The following is a 24,624-nucleotide window of genomic DNA, read 5'->3' on the forward strand; positions in this document are numbered from 1 at the left end:
GACTTTGAATGTCATTACCAGCACCATGAATTCAGATCAGAAGCCAGTATGTACTCAGTAGTCACTAGTCTGCTTCACGGACAGGCAACCAGGTCCCTTAGCCAGCATGACTAATGGACAGGGATTAGGGAAGCCATAGTTCAGAAACATCTGATGCATGCCAGGTTGCCTTTCTGCATCCTGCCTTGTTTGCCTAACCTGGTGTAAAAGGCAGCAGAAAGTGCAGGACAGAATCAATATAGTGCTTACATCCCCATCTTGTGGGATAGCGACAAAGGAAGCAGGCAAGGGATTCAGATGTCTTGCTGAACTGTGTGTCTGCACAGCTTTCTGCATCTGGAGAGCAGATCTTTCCAGGAAACTTAAAGGGAGATGAGGAAAAACAGGAGACCCTGTGACTATTCAGCCTTATCAATTATCCCAATGTAAGAGGATTTGCAATCAGACAAGCAAATAGAAACAAGCTTCCAGAGATAGTTACTTATATTCCTCACACATTACTCCCTTCTCTAGAGTATAATCTATTCTGCACCCTTAATATGAAATGGACTTTAAAACTTTCCTACCCACTTTTATAACTCATCCTTTGTGATTCTTTTTTATTTTTTGAAAATAATTTATTTCAGTAGGTAAAATAATTTTGTGCAGAGAAATAATTGACCAGGACAGGGAATTACTACTGAGGCTTATAGTAATTTTGAGTAGTGATTGGACATACACAGAAAGGCTGCCTCTACAAATTATACAATACCAGACATAATATTCACTAGAATGGAGCTATTTCCCAGGTTTTAAACATTTTGACCCCCTGAGTTTTTTGGCTGAAGGGAGGATAATATATATGAATTGTTCCTATCTAATTTCTGATATCTGAGTTTTAAAAAGAAAATATGTAGTGATCTATACATCATTGACAGGTTCCCACATTTTAATTTTCTCAGAGAACAGTAAGGTTAAGCACAGTAAAACATCTGGCAGACTGACTCTTGGACCAAGATATTTACAAGTTGTTCTTGGCATACACCATATTTTCCTACTGGTTGTTCAAACTAAGATACTATCATTGTCAATGAACCTAAAGGCATATGTTTCACACTGTCTGTAAAAAAGTGGATTTTAAAATAGATTTCTATAAGAACCAATAGGTAATAAGATCTTGAAGCACAACAAGTGAAATCTTACATTATAATGTTCCTGCCTGCTAGCCCACTCTACATTATAAAATTTGCTGACAAAATTATGAGTGCCAATTGTGACAAAGGATGTGGTGCAAATTAAATAGAAGGCAACTTCATTTTTTACAAAGAGAATAATTATGTCTTACACTTGGAACCAAATGGAAAATATTCCATTTGAAGAAGCAGGCATCAGAATAACAGAAGTCCAAAGTATTTTGTTTATTATACATTCTTCCCTTAGACCCTATTGTTTCCTTAGGAACTACATAAAACCACTTGGATGAGCTGTAAAGAGTATCTGGAAGATCAATGTTGTCTTCTATGAGGGCAGTTGTAAACATTGTTCTGGGCAGCCATGCAAGTAATGGAAAGATGTTCTTATGCTGAAGAACAGTTCCGTTCAAATGCCTTGGAACAGACAAACAAAAATCTGTAAGAATTATTATGAAAGAAAATAATCATGTTAAGTCACTTAACATTAAAAGTACACATTAACAAATATTCTGGGAACATATTGCTATAGCTGATGTAAATGACTATTATGGTACTATGGTATTTAAATTTTCTATTTAAATATCAGACCCCAACCTTTTATTTACCTTGAATCCCCAAAGGACTAATATTGCCTCTCAATGCTGGCACATGCTGGTACTGGTGTAGCCTTGAACTCCTGTACATCCATTGGTACCTGCCAATTTCCATTTCTGGTCTGGTGATCACTGCCAATTTTAGGTGGTAAAAAGTCAGTGCCTCCAGCAAAAGTTCACTTTTACTTCATTACTTTTATTCAATTCAGTTTTAGTATTAAAAAAAACGCAGGGGAAAGGTAGGGGATACAAAGATTTATGCTGAACTCTCAAAACAGAAATAGTCTGATTCACACACCAGTTAAGGGAGGAATTAACTAGGATTAGATTTTAGGGGCTGAAGATATTAGTAAAACTTAGAAATGCTGTTGAAATTTCATTAAACAACATATATATCTATATATCTATATAATGTTTAAAACGTTTCCACCCAAAGCAATATCCAATATTCTACCTTTGGTCTACCAAATATTTGGAGTTTCAGCTCCAAGAAGCCCCAGCCAAGATGGCCAATGGTCAGGAATTCTGGGAGTTACGTCCAAAGCACAGGGGACCAATGACTGAGGACCATGGCTCTACAGTAGATTTTCCCAAGCTGTTGATCTCCAGCTCAACAGTGCTGGGCTACAACATATCATCCACACTAGCCATGCTGAAAGTTCATGTTCTGGCGGTACTAGTTGGGGAAAGCTGTTCTAGAGTTGCTTGTTATTGTTTACTTCATCCCCAACTTTTATCATATGCATTCTTCCATCTACTTCTTTACTGGCAATAAGCCCTTGTATAGCAGATAGGAAAGAAAGGGTAATGTAATCTAATTGTGGGAAACCACACTTACTATTTTTAACTTTCCTTAAACCCCAGTGGAGCAAGATGATCATTCCCAGATGCAGAAAGTAAAATCAAAGTACAGTTTCAACTGCAGCAGTAATATACTGCTAATGCCTTGCGAAAACAAGTAGATAAGACAAAGCTGCAAGATGTTGTACAAAAATGGTTCTGGGTATACTTTTTGTGCATTCTCTTAATTTGTACAGAATTAACTATCTACATAATATGTTCAATGTACATACTTTAGAACATATTCTGTACATAATTTGGTCACAGCCAAGCAATAATACCTAGGGAAAAGAAAACAAACTTTGTAAAGCGCTCAGTTTCTGTAAAATTATTGTTAATTTATACAACAGTTGGCCATAGAACTGAAAATCCTACTCAGAATGAAGGAAAGTTGTGAATAAGCAGTACTCATGCAATATGTTCAAATATTTCGTTCAGGCTGCTTTGGTTTTCTTGCAAATCTCAACATCTTGAATTAAATGTGGTTTAGAGGAAACTAAACTGCTTCAGGTTTCCTCCAATATAAGCTAGAGAATACCACTCAGATATGCAGCGCTAATCATAAAAATTAAACTGATCATGCATAGATTGTCAATTGACATTCACCCCACTCTTTCAATACTAACTTTGATTCCCTGAAAGATCTGATCCTTAGAGATCTGAAAGAGAAATTTAGACAACACCTTTTATTACCATGGGCTGATTTATTTGATCCTTACATTTTCTTTTTAGGAAAAAGGCCTGCATGTTACATAGCTTTTTTTTGTCAGTGCTTCCTAGTTCATATTTTTAACTTATTCTTTTGAACTCATTTCTGCTTCTGCATAATCCTTCCTCTGTTTGCAAGTCCATAATGGATGTCCCAGCAACGGAGCATGATCTCAACCAAACAAAATATGGAGGAAAAGCTGGTCATACATATAACTTTTAGCTCATCTGACATGAGTACATAATTCAGTGCCCGTAGTTATAGTTGTTTCACACCAACACCCAGCCTAGCCAACAAGGGAAGGGCAGAATCAAACCTCAGATATCATTTTATGTAGTATTATAGTAACTAATAATGGACAAGGTCTACAATCTCTGATTACAAGTAAGTAAAAGCTCTCTGGCAACTTCAAATATAGTCTATTGCTTGAAAATTCAAGCCTGTGTAAGTAGATTCCTGCAAACTAATTTGGATTACTGTAACACACTTTGTGAGGGGCTGCCACTGAAGAGTGTTCAGAGATGTTAACTGAACCAAAGAGCTACAGCTAGGATATTAATGGGGGCTGGTTAGAGGACACATACAACACTCTTTCTACAACAGCTCCACTGACTGCTGGTCTCCTTCCAGACACAATTTAAAGCAATGGTTATGACCCATAAAACTCTATACCGCTCAGGTCCATCCTATCTAAGGGACCACACCTCCCCATATATGAGCTTGCCCATACTCTGAAATATTCAAGGGAAGTTCTTCTCTCAATCGCAACACCTTAGTAAGTATGACCCCATACAGACAGGCCAAAATAAAGCTGCTTCGGGCCACTTTGGAGGTATGCTATTTAAGTGATACATGCGTCCTAAGAGATGGGAAGCCATGCCAAAGCCACAATCCAGTCATAAAGACTGGCGCGCAGCTTTAGTGCAGCTTCTGGACTGGTAGGACACGTGCATCATTTAAACAGCATACCTCCAAAGTGGCCTGAAGCACTTTTATTTTGGCCTGTCTATGTGGGGCCTATGTTTGGTTCTCTGTAGCTGCTCCCAGATTCTGGGACTTGGTTATTTTGGTAGCTAGAACAGGCTCTCTCTTGGTGTCCTCTCATCATCAGGTAAAGATGTTTCTCTTCCAGCAGGCCTTTGGGAACTGATTGTTGTGTATAGTGGGTTATCTGTTTTGTAGTAATCATTGGCCCGTTACAAACGGACCGTTTTGTGCGCGCAGAGCGCGCACTAGGGTTAGGAAGGGGCGGTGCTTCCGCACCCCCTAACCCTAGTGCGCGCTCTGCACGCACAAAATGGTAGCGGCCGTTCCACACGGCTGCTGCCATGAGGACGTCACGACCACGCTGCCTCTATACGGGGCAGCGCGGACGTGACGTCCTCGCTCCGCGCCAGGGCGCATAATGCGCCCTTTCTGTGGAGCAGGAAGGAGCTCCGTTTCGGAGCTCCTTCCTGGTTTGGTCCGCTGGGCGCAGCCTTCAGACGGCTGCACTCAGCGGACCAAAGGAGAAAGGGGCCAAGTGGCCCCTTTCTCCTCCTCCCCGCCGCCGCGGGGTGTCCTTGGGCCTTGAAGCCCCAAGGACACCTCTTTCCAGGCTACGGGGAAACGGCCTTTTGCCGCTTCCCCGCAGCCCGGAAAGCGGCAGATCGGGGTCTCAGCGGCTGCCGGTCTGGCCGCTGAGGCCCCGATCCAGCGGGGAAAGGCGCGATTACAGGCCGCCCCAAAGGGGCGGTCTGTAACGTGCCATTGTTTCTGCTGTAGTTGTTCCCAACCTGTGGTGACTAACACGATATTATCACAAGGTTTTCTTGACAAGATTTGGTTGGAGGGGGGTGTCTTTGGTTCCGCTGAGGCTTAGAGAGTGTGACTTGCCTAAGGTCACCTAGTGGGTTTCCATGAATGCATGGGGACTCAAACCCTGGTATCCAGGCTAGTAGTCCAAAGCTTAAACTGGTTGGCTCTCTTTTTAACATTGTACATTGTAGCACTGTACAGTGGAAGTGTTTATTTAAAGGCATAGGATATGTGCAGAAAGTTTGTTTTTTCTTTCTTTTTCTGTTCACAATGCAGGTGCCATAACATTAATTTGGAGAAAGAATAATCACAGATCAAATCAGTAAAATAAAAAAGACGGGAGGGATGGCAAAACAATAGAATGCAATGCTCTCATATGATTTGCTTCCCAGAGCTTTAGAAAAGTTACTTTTTGGTTACTCAGCTTACCTGGCCACTCTGCCCTATAACCCTACCATACCCTTGTGCATAATCTTCCACCATGTGGGAACTACAGTCTCTCTCTCTCTCTCTCTCTCTCTCTCTCTCTCTCTCTCTCTCTACTTGTGTACTTCTATAGAGTGAATGATCTTCAATTTTGTACAATGTCTCATAGAAGGTTTCACTGCAGCTGCTAAAATCTTCAATGACAATATTACCTATACATTAAAGAAGCATATTTTCCCTTATTAATGTCTTCATTATTTTAATTACTTGATTCTCTATGCAACAAGTTTGTTTCTAGATACAACTGGGTCACACCAACAGAAAGTTGCTCATAAAGGGAAATTCCTGTCTAGCACTAGGTGATAGTCCAATACAATTGAATGGATGGTTGACATAACCAATTACTTATCATGAAGGAGAATCTGAAACCTTCTTCTATTTTTCCAAACAGGTAGTTTGCACTACCAACAGACAGCACTAGCCTTCTCTTTGGCAGAGGTGACCCTTCACATTACTGCTGCATGTGAGTGCCTCTTATATTTGGACCTCTTCTTTAGATTTTCTTCAGCACTTGTATTTATTTCCTATTGTTGTTATCTGCTGCCAAGTGGACTTTGAGTTATGGCAACCCCATGCACAAGAAACCTCCAAGAGTCTTGGTCTTCAAGAGCCCTGCTCAGGTCTTGCAAACTCAGGACTAATGGCCTCCTTGATTGAATCAATCCACCTGCAGACTTTTCCTCTTGCCTTCCACTTTATCAAGCACTATCATCTTTTTCAGCTAGTTATGTCATCTCATGATAAATGTGACAGCTTCAGTTTACTTATCTTTGCTTCTAGGAGAGTTCAGGCTTAATACCCATTTGTCAGAAGTTTAAGGTATCTGTAGAACTCTCCTCTAGCATCACATTTCAAATGAGTCGATTCTCCTCCTGTCAGCTTTCTTTACCATCCAGCTTTCACAACCATACACAGAAATCAAAAATACTATAGGCTGGATGATTCTGACTTTGGCATTCAATGATATATCATTACATCTGAGGATTTTATCTAGTTTCTTCATGTCTGCCCTTCCAAATATTAAGCTGCATCCTCACTGCAGAAGTAATCCAGTTTGACACCACATTAACTGCTATGGCTCAATACTATGGAATTTTGGAAATCATAGTTTGTTGTGGCATCAGACTCTCTGACAGAGAAGATTAAATGCCTCACAAAACTATAATTTTCAGAATTCCATAGCATTGAGCCATGGCAATTACAATTGTTTCTAAATGGATTACTTCTGATGTAGCCTTAGTCTTCTTCTGATTCCTTCTACAGTGGGCCCTTGGTATCTGCTAGGGTTTGGTTTGAGGACCCTCCCATAGATACCAAAATTCATGGATACTCAAGACCCATTAAATGCAATGTCATAGTAAGATGGTATTCCCTTATATAAAATAGCATTATCAAGGTTTTCTTTTTGGATTTTATATTTTGTTTTGAATATTTTCAAGCTGTGGATGGTTGAATCTATAGATAAAGAATCCATAGATACAGAGGGCTTGCTTATCTAGACCTGTCTACTTAGTTTCAGTTAGTGTTGGGGTGTGGGGTGCAACCAAATAAGCACTATTTCTGCATTATCTCTGATAGCTGCACAGGAGCAATGATTAATGAAGTTTAAATTACAATATCATCGCCACCAACTGCAGTAGACCCACAGAAATGAATTAGATTTATTAGTCATTATGTAGGCAATGCTGATTTCAATGGGCTCACTCCAGTTGAGATGAACATTTGATTTAACCCATAGCATCCTTCTATGAGCTGCAATGAATATATTCAGGAGCTTGCATGAACAAACTTCTCAGTTCATTTCAACAGAGAGGGAAGATCTATGCATTTTTACTTTTTCTCATATGAAGCAATATAAAATGCAATGGATAGCCATAGCAAAGGGAGGGACTTAAGTGCTCAGTGGAGCTCATGCATTTACAAAGAACTGCTGAACTGGGGAGAATTGCTTTGACAGATAAAGAAATAGTGTTTTTTTACTGGACTTACACAAATTTTATAATTATAGAGATGAGCATCCAGTAAATTGGTTAATCACTTCCAGGGCTAAATGTATCTGCACATAAACCATTCCTCTAGATTTTAACGATTTCTGAATCTCCAGCACTGTCACAATATGCTATAAATTCTAAATAATTCTAAATAATTATTGCAATTATAGTATTCCTTAAAATCCAAGTAAGGTGATGTTCAGATCATACATGACAAATCTTTAGAACATAAACTGGCCAATTGGCCGTAATAAAGTTATTATTATTATTAAACTGGAACACAGCAAATCAATAATGGCTGGAGACCAATAAACACCAGTCTCTGAAGTACAGGTTGCATCTCTCTTATCCAGAATTCCAAAATCCAAAATATTCCAAAATCCAAAACTGTCAACATGGGTGGCTGAGATAGTGACACCTTTGCTTTCTGATGGTTCAGTGTACACAAACTTCGTTTAATGCACAAAATTATTTAAAAATATTGTGTATAAAATTATCTTCAGGATATGTGTAGAAGGTGTATATGAAACATAAATGAATTTTATGTTTACACTTGGCTCTCATCTCCAAAATATCTCATTAAGCACAGGCAAATATTCCAAAATTTGACAAACAGTGAAATCCAAAACACTTCTGGTCCCAAGCATTTCGGACAAGGGAGTTTCAACCTCTATATACAGATTCCATAGCATTGAAACATATTTGAAATATTAACTAAGTCTGATTTGGGTTTTCTGGAAATGATAGAAGAATATCTTTTTGCCTAAACACCTGATCTTCAACGCAACGATATCCTTTTCTTTTCGTAAAGGACCATTCAAGGATAACTGATGGTATAATTTCTATAAAATTCTGTATGAATGCTATGTATATATGTATTCACTATTTCAGATTTCTTGTATTCTTAGTCATGCTGTATTTACAAGAAAACAGTCAAAAATTTTCACCAATTCCTTATTGAAAGGCCAACAGTTCAAATATCTAAGTGTTTCTATTCATCTTTCAGTACAGTCCTATATACATTTAATTATATACATCCACTGAATTAAGTGGAAGGAAGCAGACATAAGATTGCTGTTGTGTGCTTTCAAGTCATTTCCGACTTATGGCGATCCTGGCTAATCTATCACAGGGTTTTCTGGGGCTGAAAGTGTGTAACTCCCAAGGTCACTCCATGTGTTTCCATGACCAAGTGGGGAATTGAACCCTGATCTCCAGAGTTAACAGTCCACTGCTCATCCACTACACCATGCACACTCTTAGACATAAAATTACAGTATTTTAAAAAGTACATTTTGTGTGTGCTTTTTTGTTAAGTTGCTTTAAAGAATAAGCAAATGTTATGCATAACTGTGCCTTCTGGGTTGATGGGTTTTTAATCTACTATAACCTTATGGCCAGTTTGCTCTAGACATCCCCAGTTAATCTGTTTGACATCTTTGAACTGTGCTTTACTTTCTGGATAGTGTTGTCCTCCCTCCCCTTTAAATTAAAAGCAAGCATCTTGTCCATGTTAATATGTATCAGGATATATTTTCTCTTCTACTGATACAATATGGCATTCATTTTACCTATTTATTCCATCTCAGTAAATCTGTCTATCCTCATCCTCACTTTTTGATTTAATTTAATGCCCACAAGATAAACCCTGTCATTTACTATAATTTATAAACCTTCAGCTTTAAATGCACTCAATCTGTCTTGCAGCTCTGCAAAATATCTACTCAATAATTACATGGACAGCATTCACAGGCTAGTCCAGTGATAAGAACGTCTGATGTTTCAGAATAAAGAACCTGTTAACATGATTGTCATCCAGCTTTCCAAATTCGAGGAAGATAACATCCAGTAATGGCTTATCTTCAGAGAAGCATAAGCTTTAAGAACATCATAAATTAAACAATTGTGCATTTTCGCCTAAGGGAAGTGTGTTCAACATAAGACATAGGACTGACATAGGACAACACATTTAAAGTACATGTTTTCAAAACAATCATGATTGCGCCATGGTATGTTTGATGCAAAACATATACTTTAAATATGCATTCACCAAAGCTTAATTTCTTGGATTTGAGAATAGAGTATGTAGATACTGAAGTGTATCCTATCACCTCAAATACATATAGGGAGGAGAAATAAGCAATAGATTGGATCCTTCTTAAAGGCTTTTGTAAATCAAAGATGCTTTTGTGAGTCACAACTAACAGTTCATGTCAAAGGTACCAAAGTACGACTAATGTGCACTGGGCTGAACACATCATGCCCTCTTTTTATAGCTATTCATTGGTTTCTATTACCTTTTTTAAAAAAAATCCAGCATCGCAGTATGTTCCAAGCTTGTTACAAAACCAAAAAGTTATTAATTCAATCTAGTACTCATTTCAACCAACAGCTGAATTCCCATGGGTGTCAATCAGCCCTTTGCAACTTGGTGCTTTTCAGATGAGTGGAACTATAACTACTATCATCCCTAACTAAAATGGCCAAAACCCAAGAGCCATGATGGCTGGGAATAAAGGGAACCATCTCCTAAGACCTCTGGAAAACCCAGACTTGGGCATGGCTGCTGTAGATAGAACAGGATTTAATTCAAATTGTATTAACATTTGTTTAGGCTACTATAACACTTGAAGGTTCATTGGCATATAAGAGAATCCTTCTCCCGCCTACAATTTAACAGTAATCAATATTTCCCTGCTTTGGCATTTCAATCATAAATCACACATGAGCAACATGTACAGTGTTGTACGGCTCACCAATAATTTTAAAAGAATTTTACAAATATGCCAAAACCCAGGCATACTAGAAAAATGTAATGATGACTATCTGGACATATGCAAATTACATTTTAAAACACAGTTTAAAGTAGAGATGTGGATCTGTGGTTTTTTTTAAAAGCTTGAATTAATTAATTTATTTAATTCTCTATGAAGCACACACACAATCCTTGAATGTCTGGTGATGCAAACAAAAAATGATACCCACCATAGTCCTTCAGTGTAAAATGCTATAAACAAAATCTAGAGAAAAATGTAGAGAAACTATATATATTTAAAGTCCAGAGAAAAACTGACAGGACATCCACATCTGGTTAATTAAATATTTAAGTCTTATTATTTTCAATTAGACTTTGAACCTGGATTGGCCATTTAATTTAGGACTGGAAGCAAAATTCTTTCAAATTAATATCTATAAGTAGTCAGAATCTGGTTTGAATTTTGTTTTTGGAGGAAAAAACCTTACTGGGTTTATTATTCATAGATGAATAATGTACAGTATGAAATTTGACAAAGGGGAACTGAAGAACAAGCAAAGTAATGCTTGTTATTACTTGTTGTAAAGACTTAACTATAAGCGGCATATTTATAGAGCATCTGGAAAAGAAATATATACTCCAATAAGACCATATAGTCAATCAGATGAAACAAACTGAGATAGAACAGTAAAATTAGAGGACTTTATAATCCTAAAACAATTCCCTGAATCTTGCTAAAGGAAAAAGCACTCCACGGTGTCTATGAGATGCTACCATGAATTGGATAAGCACCAAAAGACTATGAAACTAGCTCAGTGAATGCAAGTGACTGTTAGGTTTGTGCTTCTCAAACAGCAATCTCACATTCCATCCATCCAAAAAGTTTTATGGTAAACTGCTTTAGAAGTGAGGAGGCTTTCAACAGGCATTTTTAAGATGGCACAGGGATTACCTGTTAGCAACCCACACATTATATTGGGCTAGGCTTTTGTGTCAGGCTCTGCGCCTCTTCAAATCTCACCAATTAATCTTCTTTACAAGGTTGATGTGGTGGAGCAAATCATGATTATGTAGGTGCCTGGCCCCCACTCCTTGAACACAAATTCATTTGTGCAGAAATTTGACAGATTTAGAAGAAATTAATTTTTATGTATAATTTTCTTCGCAACACAAAATACAAACAAATCTGATAAAACAGATGATTTATATTTGGGCAATTCAAAAGGGAACTGTTATCAAACAATCTTTAAAGGGAGCTGAATATATATACACACACATACTTTAACAAAAATATATAAATATTTTCAGTGACATCTGCCACTGCTATATCATGTTCATGGTTTTATAAAATTTAATCTGATAGCACTCCAATGTTTAGGGTAGAATCTCTAGCGTATTATTTTCTACCATGGTCCATGTTTGCTAAATTTCACTTTAGGGAAATGGAGGTTCTTCTTCTATTATATGGATTACATTTTCCAGAGAGAAATACAATTAATTTTTCTGAATACAAATCTCTAACTTTCACTGAAAATTTAATCAACAAATTCATTTCTACTTGCCCTAAACCAAAACACAAAATAGTATTTTGCTTTTTAGGAGATTCTACACAAAATAACAAAACAGAACACCACAAATGATATGTATAATAGGTCTTGTAGGTTTGATATGGTCTAATACAAGATAAAATATTAATGGTCAACATGAGACTTTACTCTCTAAGATATCCTTCTTTCTTTTCAAATCAGTGGGTTTATACACATGTAAATGGCTGCAAAGTTGTCAGCATTATCACTAAACTAGCTTGCTACAGAGAAAGAAAAATCAAATATAAGTTACTAATTTTGTATGTATATGCTGCATGACACTGAACTTTTCAAACAATAAATCATGAGCAACATCCCTACCCTGCATTTTCTAGTCTTTAAATATGTTTTGGAACATTTCTTCCCAAATATCATGGTGCCCTTTAATTTTATAGCACCATTTCCCTTCCCCATGCTGTATAGAAATGCAAGATAAGTGCTAAAGAATAAGAGATGGGGGGGGGGGGGTTATCAATTCTACATTGGCAGAAAGCTTTATGTTACCAGAACACTGGATTGCCAAAAAGCCTGACCCCCAGCTTTGAAACCCATGAATAAGCGATGCCTGTACACATAGAAATATTTTTCTCTAAACTGTTAAACCCAGCTCTGCTTTTCTGTGGGGATGGAGATGGTTGAAAACACCAACCCAGAGATGAAGGGATAGATGGCTGTCCTTTTAATCTGCTGTCAAGTCATAGAGAATCTTTTTTTTTAAAGAAAGCACTGGAAGCTAGAAGATGCAATAATGATCATTTAAGCGCTGTTCTAAAGAGAGTGACAAACAGAGCCTAAATCTTTTCACTAAGGTTCTTAAAAAGATTTAAACAGCCTATTGTTTGATCCGTTGGGTACCTTTTTTCTCTTGGCTTTGTTCTGTATTTTCCTCTGCTGCAGTTTCCATGGCTGGCTTTATACCATCCACCAAAAATGCTTTCACTCCCCGCCCCCAGCCAAGGCTCTCTCTTCTTTTCTTCTTTCTTCCTTCCCTTCTGTCTCCTATTTACCAAGACTGTGATTGAAGGGCTCCCCTCCTCACTCCAGTAGACTGCAGTCCTTTCCAAAATGCACAAGTCTTGTTACAGCTTCAGTTTCATTCTGCCTACTGGTCCATAAAGATCCTCTGCCAGGAAACACTCCGCTATACGTCAGAGACCTGCAGTTACAAAATTGCAGTTCTTTGCTCAGTTGTCTCCCCTCTCCCTCGGCATGCATTTGCAAAGGGAAACCTGCAGATTCAGCTAGCCACTGTTCCCTTTCCCATGCTCTTCCACTTTCCTTTTCTCCCAGTGAATGTGAGATCAATTCTCTGGTGAAGAATAGGTTTGTGACATCAGAAAAAAGAGGCTGTATCTGAGGGAGTGAAAGGAGTCCCCTCCTGTTGCATGGTGACTCAGCGATGACACTATGAGCCCCTTTCTGTCCCTACGCCATCTCTGAGGAGGGTCCATGTTATCAAACAATTCCAAGGCTACCTTGTCCCATGAGATCCTATTATTAGGACTCGTCTTTGGATTTCCTCCATCTGCCTCTGATCTTGCCCTGAACTCAATAGGCAACCCGTTCATACTGTTGACTTTAAGGATGTTCTGTTTTCAACTCAGGGGAGAGCACATGTAAGCCCATAAAATTAATATAGGACAGCTAGTACTTAGAGAAGAGGGACTATGTTTTCACAATTTGGGAGCAGTTACATAAGATGCAAGTGCAGACCACTGCATAAAGACAGTCAGGTAGGAATACAAAGAGCTTAACACCATCCGAGGTTTCAAATTTAATTCCAAATGTTATTTCGAAGGGAGCATCCCTATTTATTAACAGACATGGGGTCACCATAAGTCAACAGACAGCATGAACACACATATGCATGCATACGCACACATTAAAAGATAAGATGATAATTTCAGCATTTAGTGGTGCACCTGAGATCCCTAAAGCTTTAAAACGGCTATTCTCCAAGGTTCAGTGCTCACTTATGGTGCTCCCAGATGGAAGGCTCCAAGTGCCACCAGTCCAAATACACTGTGGAGCTACTTGGGTTTTCTGTCTTGATTTATTTAGGAAAGGGGTAGAGAAGAAACAATGAGAAAATATAGGAAGATTGCAAATGGATGTACTCTGTACAAATTTCACAAAATTCTGAAAATGAAAGTATTTGTCAAAATAGGATAGGCTAATTTTAGGAAGGGCTGACCAAGTACAGAGAACATCTTTACGAGAGCCCATGTGGGAGAGGCTGGTTTGAAGAATTTTGCCAGTCAAACGTTCTCTTCAATGGTTTTCTGTTTGTTTGATAAATTGCACTGGAGACCTGAAAATGGAAATCTGAGAGCAAAGTTTCATTTTCTGCAGGGACTGCATTCTTGGACTTTATACATATTATGAAAAAAAAAACCAGTAAATTTTTATTTCAAGAAGAATGTATTAACACTTTTCCAGTCATAATCTCAGTTCATCTGGACATAGTTTTCATTATGGAGGTCCTATACCTGGTTGTTTTCCCATATCTGACAAAGTCCTTGCAGCAGGGGCAGTTCTCCTATAGCTGTCTTCTGAGATGCATAGTCCATCAGATTATATTATGCACATTTGTTCAGGATGCTCAAATTGTCACAAAATAGTGAAACAGCAGCAAATAAGACTATCATGCACTCAATTTTAGACACAAATAGTATAAAAGATCCTCTCTTAATGTGAAGAGTGAGCATCATATAGTTGTTTGAGTGTTGGATTAGGACTCTGGAAGACCATGGTAAATTTGCCTTAGAAATCTGAAATTACTTGAAGACACATAACAAAAAGTCTCAGTCTTGCATCCTTCCCAGATTAATGGACTATACTTGTATCAATCATAGGCAATATGAGACTTGTGGATGATGAGATGTGTAATCCAGCACATCTTGGGTCAACCTGTCTTAGGGAACCTTGTCTACAAGTGGAGACAATGTCTACCCCTTTCTTTATTGTTTCTACAGCACAAGTTTTCGGAAACATGGAGTTTTCATCCTTCTTTCTGGGTGTTTATGCTATCTTCCAGGGTTTTTTCTTTCAAAGTTCCACAATCGATTTAGGTCAAATTTTTACACATCTATGTACAAAACATATCTTCAGCTTTCCCCTTTCAAGAAGCAGATGCTTTTCTCTGAACAGTCTCTAAGGGAGGCTGGGAAGATGCATGCAAGGCAATATATCGTATGTGTGTGTGCATGCGTGAACAGTGTGAACCTGTAGAATATAAAGATTTTTAATCTTAAAAAACCATTATCATTTTTAAAAAAGATCTTTCTAGTACTTCCAGCATTACACACATCATGAAACCACAATGTAAATATGAACTCTTTTTCAGCCTAAAAATATCCATAGCAGAACCATGAAAAATGAATAAAGCCAGAGGCGGAGGATTGGAGCTGTAGTCCAACAACATGTGACTGATTTGTGTGTGTGTGTGTGTGTGTGTGTGTGTGTGTGTGTGTGTATCATTCATATGTGGCAATGGAGTACCACATAGTGTTGATATATTCTAAAATTTATTTTAAAAAAGAAGAATAAACCAATGTGTACAGACAGAAAACTGACTCACTCACTCATACAGAAAACATATGAGGTTTTTTTAGAAAAAAAAATGCACGAGTACTTGGCATCTCTAAATAAAAGCAGAGTAAAAGAACAAGTAGAATATGGTTATGGGGAATGTAGTGGTATGTGTGTTGGGAGACGGGAAGCATCTTTGAATCCCAGTTTTGGGACAAGGCCAGGATACAGTGAATGGAAATAAAGTAACTTAAGTAGTGACATGACAAATCTTGTTCCTGAAATTTTTTGTGAAAACTGCATTCTCTGCTAAAAGTACAAGTAGAAAAATTAATGGGGAAGAATAATTAATGATTCTTTGCTTTTATAATCCCAAGGAATAAACAAAAATAATAACCACCACTACATGTCATTAATTAATATTTTATTATGTGGTTTGCTGTTTTCTGGTCAATATACCATTGCTGTAGTGTAGATGAACATAAAATGATGGCAAGGCCCTTGGCTTATGATGAACAAGCAGCAAATCCCAATCAGTCCCACTTCACTACTCCCTTTTCACATACAGATGACATAAAATGAGGATGGGTAGCCGATCTTGACATTTGTATCTTAGATGCTGGTTTGTTCCTCAAAAAATTAAACAACCCCCAAAATTTGAGAACTTCCAATCACCTCCCTCTCCATATTCCTATCACTTCACACCTCCCACTCTGCAGCTCTCCACAGGTTGCAAGTTGTAGGTCTGTCCTAATGTACATGCTGAGTCCCCATCTTTCTGTCTTCTACCTAAGGTGTGCATTTTGTTAGATCCCTTGCTTAGATTGCATGACTCTTTGGCATTTACCTTGCCTAAGCAATTACCACAAAAACTGAATGGGTACTCAATAATGGCTCCCCCTCATCCTGGAGAGAAGTGATCAGTGGAGTGCCATGGGATTTTGTCCTGGGCCCAGTGGTATTCAACATCCTTATCAATGACTTGGATTAAGGAATAGAGGGCATTCTTATCAAATTTGTAGATGATGCCAAATTAGGAGGAGTAGCTAATACTGCAGAGGAGAGGATCAAAATTCAAAATGACAGTAACAGATTAGAAAGCTAGGCCAAAACTAACAAAATGAATTTCAACAGAGAGAAATGTAGGACACTACACTTGGGCAGCAAAAAATGAAATGCACAGATATAGGATGGGAGACACCTAGCTTGACGGCAGTACATGTGAAAGAAATCTAGGAATCTTAGCGGACTATAGGCTGAACAAAAGTCAACAGTGTAATGTGACAGTAAAAAAACAATGCAATTCTATGCTGCATTAATAAAAGTATAGTGTCTAGATGAAGAGAAGTAATAGCGACACTCTATTCTGCTTTGGTCAGGTCTCACCTAGAATACTGTGTCCAGTTCTGGGCACCACAATTCAAAAAGGATGTTGACAAGCTGGAACGTGTCCAGATGAGGTCAACCAAAACGGTGAAGGGTCTGAAAACCATGCCTTAGGGAGCTGGGTATGTTAGGGAGAAACTTAGGGAGCTGGGTATGTTCAGCCTGGATAAGAGAAGGTCAAGAAATGGTATGATAGCCCTTTTAAGTATTTGTAGGGGTGCCACACTGAGGATGGAGCAAGCTTGTTTTTTGCTGCTCCAGAGACTAGGACCTGGAACAATGGATGCAAGCTCCAGGAAAAGAGATTCCACCTCAACATTAGGAGGAACTTCCTGACAGTAAGGCTGTTCGACAGTGGAACAGACTCCCTTGGACAGTCTCCTTCCTTGGAGGTCTTTAAACAGAGGCTGGATGGCCATCTGTCAGAGGTGCTTTGATTCTGTGTTTCTACATGGCAGGGGGTTGTACTGGATGGCCCTTGGGTCTCTTCTAACTCTATGATTCTATAAGCTGCATCTGCACTGCAGAAATAACTGCCATGGCTCAATGCTATGGAAGCCTGGGAAATGGAATTTTGTGAAATATTTAGCATTTGTACAAAAGAGATCTGGTACCACAACCAACTACCATGACCAGAATTCCATAGCATTAAGCCATGACAGTTAATGTAGTGTCTAACTGGATTATTTTTGCAGTGTAGATTCAGCCAAAATCTGCATCTTCTCAATCAAATCTGACTGCATTAGAGTGGGGGTCAACAACACTTCAGGCTTAAAGCTTCTACTTCATTTTTTTCTACCAGAACTTCAGAACCAAGCCATACTGTAGTGCAAACAATATGCATTTGCAATGAACACCATGCATCTGTGCACATCCTGAGCTTTAGAATTTGTATTATAAGAATGCTTACAAATAAATATTCACTCCTGGTTACTCCATGTTTTCTTAATTTCAGCAGTTTCATTTAGAGAGGAGAAGACACATTATTGTGCTCCTGCTGAAACATCTGGGAGTCAGAAGCTCCTCTGGACCTATTGCAAATCACCCAGGCAGCTACTAGCAGATCCTAATCTACTTTTTATCCACCCCTGAATTATTAAATTCCAGTTGTATGATTTCTAACAACTTACATTTTCTTCTCTTTGTAGAGATCTTGCAGGGCTTGGTCTTTCTAGATAACAGGAATTTAATTTTTAATTTACAGCCATTTAAAGTCCTTGACCTAAAGAGCTTTAGAGAGCTTGAAGAATCTTGTGACTCTTGAAAATTGTTTTGAGAACCCCCCCCCCCTTCCAATTTAAGTCCTTCAGGATTTATGTGCTTTTTTTCCTTTGTTAAAAAAAAGAGAGAGATATATGATTTATTTATCAAGCAAAAACATGCCAAATTTGAATGCCATCTGTTGAATCAGAACATGCACTTTTCTAGTCACTCTTCTCTCCATCAATTATTATTCAGGAATTATCTATCTTAAAAAAAGATTACAGAGCTCCCACTTTATTACTGTATTCTCCACAAGCATTGGTTTGTCATTAAGAGGATGCCAATAACACAAAACAGGTTTTATAAGTTCTAAGTTAATTTATTTATTATGCACATATGGCTGAAACTTCAAATGTGTTGGCTCCTCCAAGCTTTCATTCTCTTGTCTTTCTGCCCCTCTACCACTCACACTCACACATATACATACAATGGCATAATAAAATGGTGTCCCTTATATACAAAATCAATGTTTCTTTTTTTAATTTTCTTGAGGGGGAAAATATTTTCCAGCTGTGGATAGTTGATGCAGAATCCGTGGATACAGAAGGCTGACTGTACATACACAGGGAGGAACATTTGGGTAGTATCTCTGTGGGAAACCAGTGCATGCCAACAAGTAAGCATCCTTTCTGAGACTGAAGTTCAGGAGCAATCGACAGTGACAACTGAAGTTTTTCACTCACATCACCACTGTATCACACACAATAAAGCATGATCTTTGGAGCTGAATGTAATCATCTGAAATCTGCTTTAAAAAACAGAATATTGTGCAACTTAATGTGATGAGAGAGAAGACATTTGCATGTTTAGGCTGGGAGCCATTATGTCTAACCATTGTAGAATCTCAGAACAGTGGGGGATCTCATACACACAATGAACCAGAACACAAAAGCACTGTAGGGTGAGTCAAGGACAAGAGTAGCAGCACTGAATTTGCATCCCCAGATTGGCTGTCTAGTAAATTGCATTGCCAGAGCAGGATTATTGTCTGTAGTATTTAGTTCTAATATTTTATCTACTTTATACATGGATTTCCAACCATTTCCTTGGGAAACTCTACATGTTTCCAAAAGTGTCTAACCAAGAAAGAATGAAAATTGCACTGATATTCCATCTGAACAGTATCAACTGTTGTATTTCAAGGAGAACTGACCTACAACTAAATCCAAAGGCAAGATTATAATTATTTTGTTGCCTTCCTTCAACATCTGTGATCTCCTGCTACATAAAACACATCTGTTCAAAATATATTCTTATTCTGCTTGCATCAGTACATGTCATCCTTACCACTGATACCTTATATTATTTGTATACAGTATTTGCTTGTTTTTTGTTTAAATATTTCAGTTCCACCCTATATCAGCAGATCTCAGGGTAGTATACTATATAATCAATTTAGAATAATTTAAAACAATAAAAAATTTAAAATGCTAGACTCATATTAAATATCAGTTAAAACAAGCTAATTTAAAGCAATGCAAGGTATAGCACATGGACAAATAATGAAATTAATTAGGTCTTGAAAGATTAATAAAAAGCATGGCTGTTTTTTTTAAACTCGGCATCAGAAGGACATCAGTGTTGCCACCAACTAGGCTCTGGGAGATGGATTACCAAAACTTTTGCTGGGATTCATTTATAATCATTTAAGAGACATGTTTCTAAATCTAGTGCCATTCAAAAGCAGAGGCCCCAAATGTTGTCGGATTTCAATTCCCATAATGTCTCACAATTGGCTATACTGGTAATCCATTGCAAGAACTTCTAGCAATGATTAGTACTTGGATGGGAGACTGCCAACAAATACCAAGTACTGTAGGCTATATTTCAGAGGAAGGAACTGGCATAACCACCTCTGGGTATTTCATGCCTAAGAAAACCCTATGAAATTCACTGAGTCACCTTAAGTTGACAGGCATCTTTTCTTAAGACAGCATTCTGGCAAGACCAGGAAGTTATGCCACCACCGATTAAGCTTTATGCTTATTATCTGGTCTCCTGCAGGAGCCAGGTCTAATCAGTATGGTGCCGACTCCTATGGCAGTCATAACTGTAAAAAGCAAACCTGGATCTTCCTAGTCTTATAGCATGGCAGTCACACTAGCCATTTCAACTCTAGCTCAGTGATCTAATTTCAAAGTGTGTCTTTGTTGTGCCTTTAAGCTTAAGAAATGAAATGCACTCTTATATTTGGAAGCAGATTTTGGGGGGTTAGATCAAAGCTCTGAAATCTGCACAAAGATCTCTGTGGAATCTTTGAGCTTCCCATTCACTGCAGCTTCCAGAGTGAACAGGCATAGCTAGTACACTCCTGATATAAAAACTGCCAAAGTTTATGATGACTCCACCCTAACCGAGTTCTGCATTGTTTGCATGTTCCTTATTTTCATTTGTATTTATGGATCATTTACTTAATTTACAGCCTGCTGCTAATTTATTAAAAAATAATCCAGAGGTACAAGTTATTATCTCATTGTGAACCAGAGATCCAACATGGTGTAATAAAATGGGCCCTTGGTATGTGCTGGGGATTGGTTCCAAGACCCACCATGGATACCAAAAATCCTTGGATGCTCAAGTTTCATTATATACAATGGGGTAGTAAAACAGTGTCCCTTATATAAAATGACAAATCAAGGTTTGCTCTTAGGAATTTAATTTTTTTTAAATATTGAAGATGTGGATGATTGAATCCATGGGAAAAGAATCCGTGGATATGGAGGGCCAATTGTAGTTTGAGTGTTGGAGTAATGCTCCAGGAGACCTGGGCTTGAATCACCATTTAGCCATGGAAACCTACTGTGTGACTCTGACAAGTCACAATCTTTCATTCTCAGAGGAAGGCCATAGCAAATTGCTTCTGAACAAATCTTACCAAAAAAACCTTGTAATAGGCTCATTTTAGGGTCATCATAAGTTGGAAACAACTTGAACACAACAATAATTGCCAAACAGCAACAATGTAAGGAATTCAAATTATTCAACTTGAGTGAGCAGATAATTGCTTTTACACTCATGAGCAAATTCAATGTAGAGATAACCATCCAAGGGGGAAAGGACAGAATCAATCCACTGATCTCTAGGAGACATGCCATCACCTATGGCTTACTCAAAAATTAGAGGCAGTTGTGGAAAACCTGCCATTAAGATGTTGGTGGTCACTGCATGTGAATTATCAATAACAATTCTATTTATTTTTCCACTTTAGATTTGGGTCCTCAGTGACCTTGTTATCTAAAAAGCAAGCAACCAAGGAATCTCATGTTCATGCTATACAAGACTTGGGTGGAGAGAAATGAAAGGCTGCAATGGTCCTAATATCCTGATTGATACAACAGCTTACCCAGCCAACAGCAGGGATTAAAATACAAACTTGTCCTTCTGTGAATGAAAGAGTTCTCTTTCAAGGTTTGCAAATGTTTTCCCAGCCCCCTCCTCCCAGTCCTTAGCACCCCCTCCTGCAATATTCTGGAGAATCATCCAATCTTCTGGAGATGCTTTTCAGAGGGCACAATGGCATAGGAGAATTTTTTAAAAAAATAAATCACTTCCTCCCACCTTCTATGAGATGTCTATCAAGAATGTGTTGTCTGATGTGGGATTTCAGAAATGTACACTTCCAAGACACCGCTAGGGAGGTAAGCAAACAAGTCCAGCTGACATAAACTAGTTCCACCCATCACCCTCTCCTGGTGCCCAAACAATTTTCAAGAGTCACAAGATTCTTCAAGCTCTCCAAAGCTCTAGCTTCTAAGAATACTATACTGATGCTGAACACAAATGTCAGCCCATCAGCATTCAGTACAGCTCCAAATGCTCCTAACACATATATTTGCAGAGAGGTTTAGGAGGGAAGATGTGCACAAGAGGAGACAAGGCATACCTCCAATTACACTGCAATGCAAATATAGGTGTTCACGTGTAAAGGCCTTCTGAGGAGATTGTGCTGCTTTAGGGCAATACAGATATACAGATATATAAAATTTAAGTTCTGAATGGATACAGCCATTTGATCAAAGGATATAAAACCTTTCTATTTTTAAGGAAATCCTTAGCCTGTGAAGTTAGTGGCCTGGTTTGTGTCTTCTCTTTTTGACTTTGCCTACTAATCAACCTAACAAGTCAATTGTACCCATCCTGTTGTATTTCTGGGCAGAGTACGGAGGAGGGCCCCCAATATTCCTTCCTTCTGGAAATATTTCCAGAAGAGCCAGTTGGGAAGGAAGAACAGACTGAGTCCATGAGAACCCACTCATCCCTGGGCAGCCAACAGGCCATGGGTCTTCATGGGTGACTGAACTCTTCAATTCTATTCATCCCCTTTCTCAATGCATAATAACAAAACAGCAGTGCTCTCATAATACAGGGCTCTCCATTCTTTCCTCTTTTATCATCATTCATATCTCAACTATGACATGACTGAAAGGGTTTCTGATGGGAAATGTGCTTCAAATTAGCATATTCCCCCTACATACAATGGAGGCATTAAGCGGCTGCATTTTGAAAGCCTAAACAAAAAAGCAGCAAGACTTTTTAAAGCAGCCCTGTTTGAAGTTTAATTATCTGCCTGCCTATCTCTAACCAGTTTTTCTTTCTTTCTTTCTTCTTCATTTTTAAAAAAGAATGAGATACATGTTCTGTTTGGAAGTTTTGCTACCAGGATGATAAACACTGCATGTTAAAACCCAAGAAGAATTGCTATGTCTATAGACTGGTATCCAAAGCTGGTTGTAACTAACATCTTTGTTTCATTCAGTGCTGTCTTCCAAGCTTGAAGCCATGTCATGATTTCACAATTTAAAAAGACTAGGAAAGTCTAAATAATTCATTTTAATGCTTTCAGAGATATCTTCCTAAACGATGGTGTATTGCCTATTTCTCATTAAGTAAGTAAGCAAGACTTTTCCTTTAGCTTGTAGCATCAATTGCAACAGACTGCAGGAATACCAAAATTGATCCCTGTAAAAAAGGGAATGTACTTCAAGGGAAATTGGAAAGAAAGAAAGAAAGTTTTCTTTTCTTTTTTAAAAAATTAACTGTATTGTGAACATATACTTGTAATACAACTAGTCTTATCCTGGACACCAATAATATTGTTTCCAATGGGAAACTGAACCAAGTTGAGGTGACAGTGTACAATCAGCCCTCCGTATCTAATGTTTCTTTATCCATGGATTCAACTATCCACAGCTTGAAAATGGTTTTTAAAAATCCAAAAAACAACCTTTGATTTGCCATTTTATATAAGGGAACACCATTTAACTATGACATTGTATTTAATGGGACTTGAGCATCCACAGATAGTGGTATTCACTGGAGGTTCTAGAACTAAACCTCGGCAGATACCAAGGGACCACTGCATTTCCAAACCTGGAGATATTTTCGAAGTCTAACTTGGAAATAATTCAATTCTCCCATCTTATTTAATGGTATAATTGCATGGAATGCTAGGATTTTTCATTTACTTGAAACCTACAGTGGTTGAAGAATCTAGTTAGGAGTAGAGGATGATAGAAGAATCAGAAGGACTTTCAGAAGACACACTGTGACAGTACACAGGTGTCTTGTTTCAATGCTTTAATTCAGGCACCAATGGGATTTTCCTTGACTATAATACACATATGGCAAATTTGTAAGGTAATCATCCATTTTTACCAATTGAAAAAAGGAAGGCTAGGTCCAGCCATCAGTAGCTTTCTCCTTTAGGACAGATTTAACATAGTTTATTGTGGAGAAGGTTTTCCACATCTGGGTCTTCTTGGTATATGAATTAAAAGACCTACACAACCACACACCAGATACAAATCACTGAAATATCTCTCTGCCTTTCTCTATTTGTACAGATCAAGGGTGTAGAAAGTCAGGCATGCAAGCCATGTGAGCCCTTAAGGCTGATTTTGGTATCCCCCAAGCACTTCATCCCCACAATTTGTTTTGGATTTTTAAATGAATATATAATTTTACCAAAATGCTCCTGACTATTCTAGCTGGCATGTGGGCAATTTATGAGTTGCAGAAAAGAGAGAATGTCTCAGTGTTGCAGGAGGGGGAGTGATAAAATGATTTCATTATTTAAAACAGCCTAGCATGTTTTTATTTTAATGGGCCTTTAAATACAAATTTAAAGTCAACCTGCAGTTATTCAAAGATAGTGTCTCCAAAACTTATGCCTTGCAACTGAACCACTGTAGAAGGCCACAAAAGTATTTCCCAGCTGAAACATACTGTATTAGGTTATTTAAATGCAGAATTCCCCCCCCCCCATACCCTAAGACTTTATTTCTTTTCTACACCTATTGGGCATTACCAGTTTGATTTGCTATATGGGGCCAATTTCACCAGGTTCCTCCCCACCAGCTATCTTGGGACCCAGGAGCAGCCTTTAAAAAAAAAAAGGGGGGGGGATGAACCAGGAGTTATGCCTTCTTTCCAGCTTGTAAAAGGCTCCTCCTGGATCTGAAACAGCACAGGAATGCCCAAAATATGACAAAAATTTACCCTCAAAGGTGCATCTA

The 24,624-nt window shown here is 38.2% G+C and overlaps 1 protein-coding gene across 9 annotated transcripts in view; it reads right to left on the reverse strand.

The window, feature by feature from the left end:
• Positions 1-24,624, reverse strand: part of GPM6B (glycoprotein M6B) — a 148,600-nt gene that overhangs the window by 37,073 nt on the left and 86,903 nt on the right. For 4 of the 9 annotated variants that reach the window (XM_089511637.1, XM_089511633.1, XM_089511635.1 and 1 more), the window contains one exon: positions 1,778-1,897. The exons of 1 other annotated variant lie outside the window; for it this stretch is intronic. In XM_089511637.1, coding sequence (XP_089367763.1) covers positions 1,778-1,897 — 120 coding nt within the window. Of the gene's footprint in view, positions 1-1,777; positions 1,898-12,784; positions 13,273-24,624 lie in introns of those variants that run through there. 4 more of the 9 variants (XM_089511636.1, XM_089511640.1, XM_089511638.1 and 1 more) reach the window with 4 other exon arrangements.

Source organism: Sceloporus occidentalis, unplaced genomic scaffold (assembly GCF_023333645.1).
Source record: "Sceloporus occidentalis isolate IW3139 unplaced genomic scaffold, rSceOcc1.0.p SCAF_2, whole genome shotgun sequence".
NCBI lineage: Eukaryota > Metazoa > Chordata > Lepidosauria > Squamata > Phrynosomatidae > Sceloporus > Sceloporus occidentalis.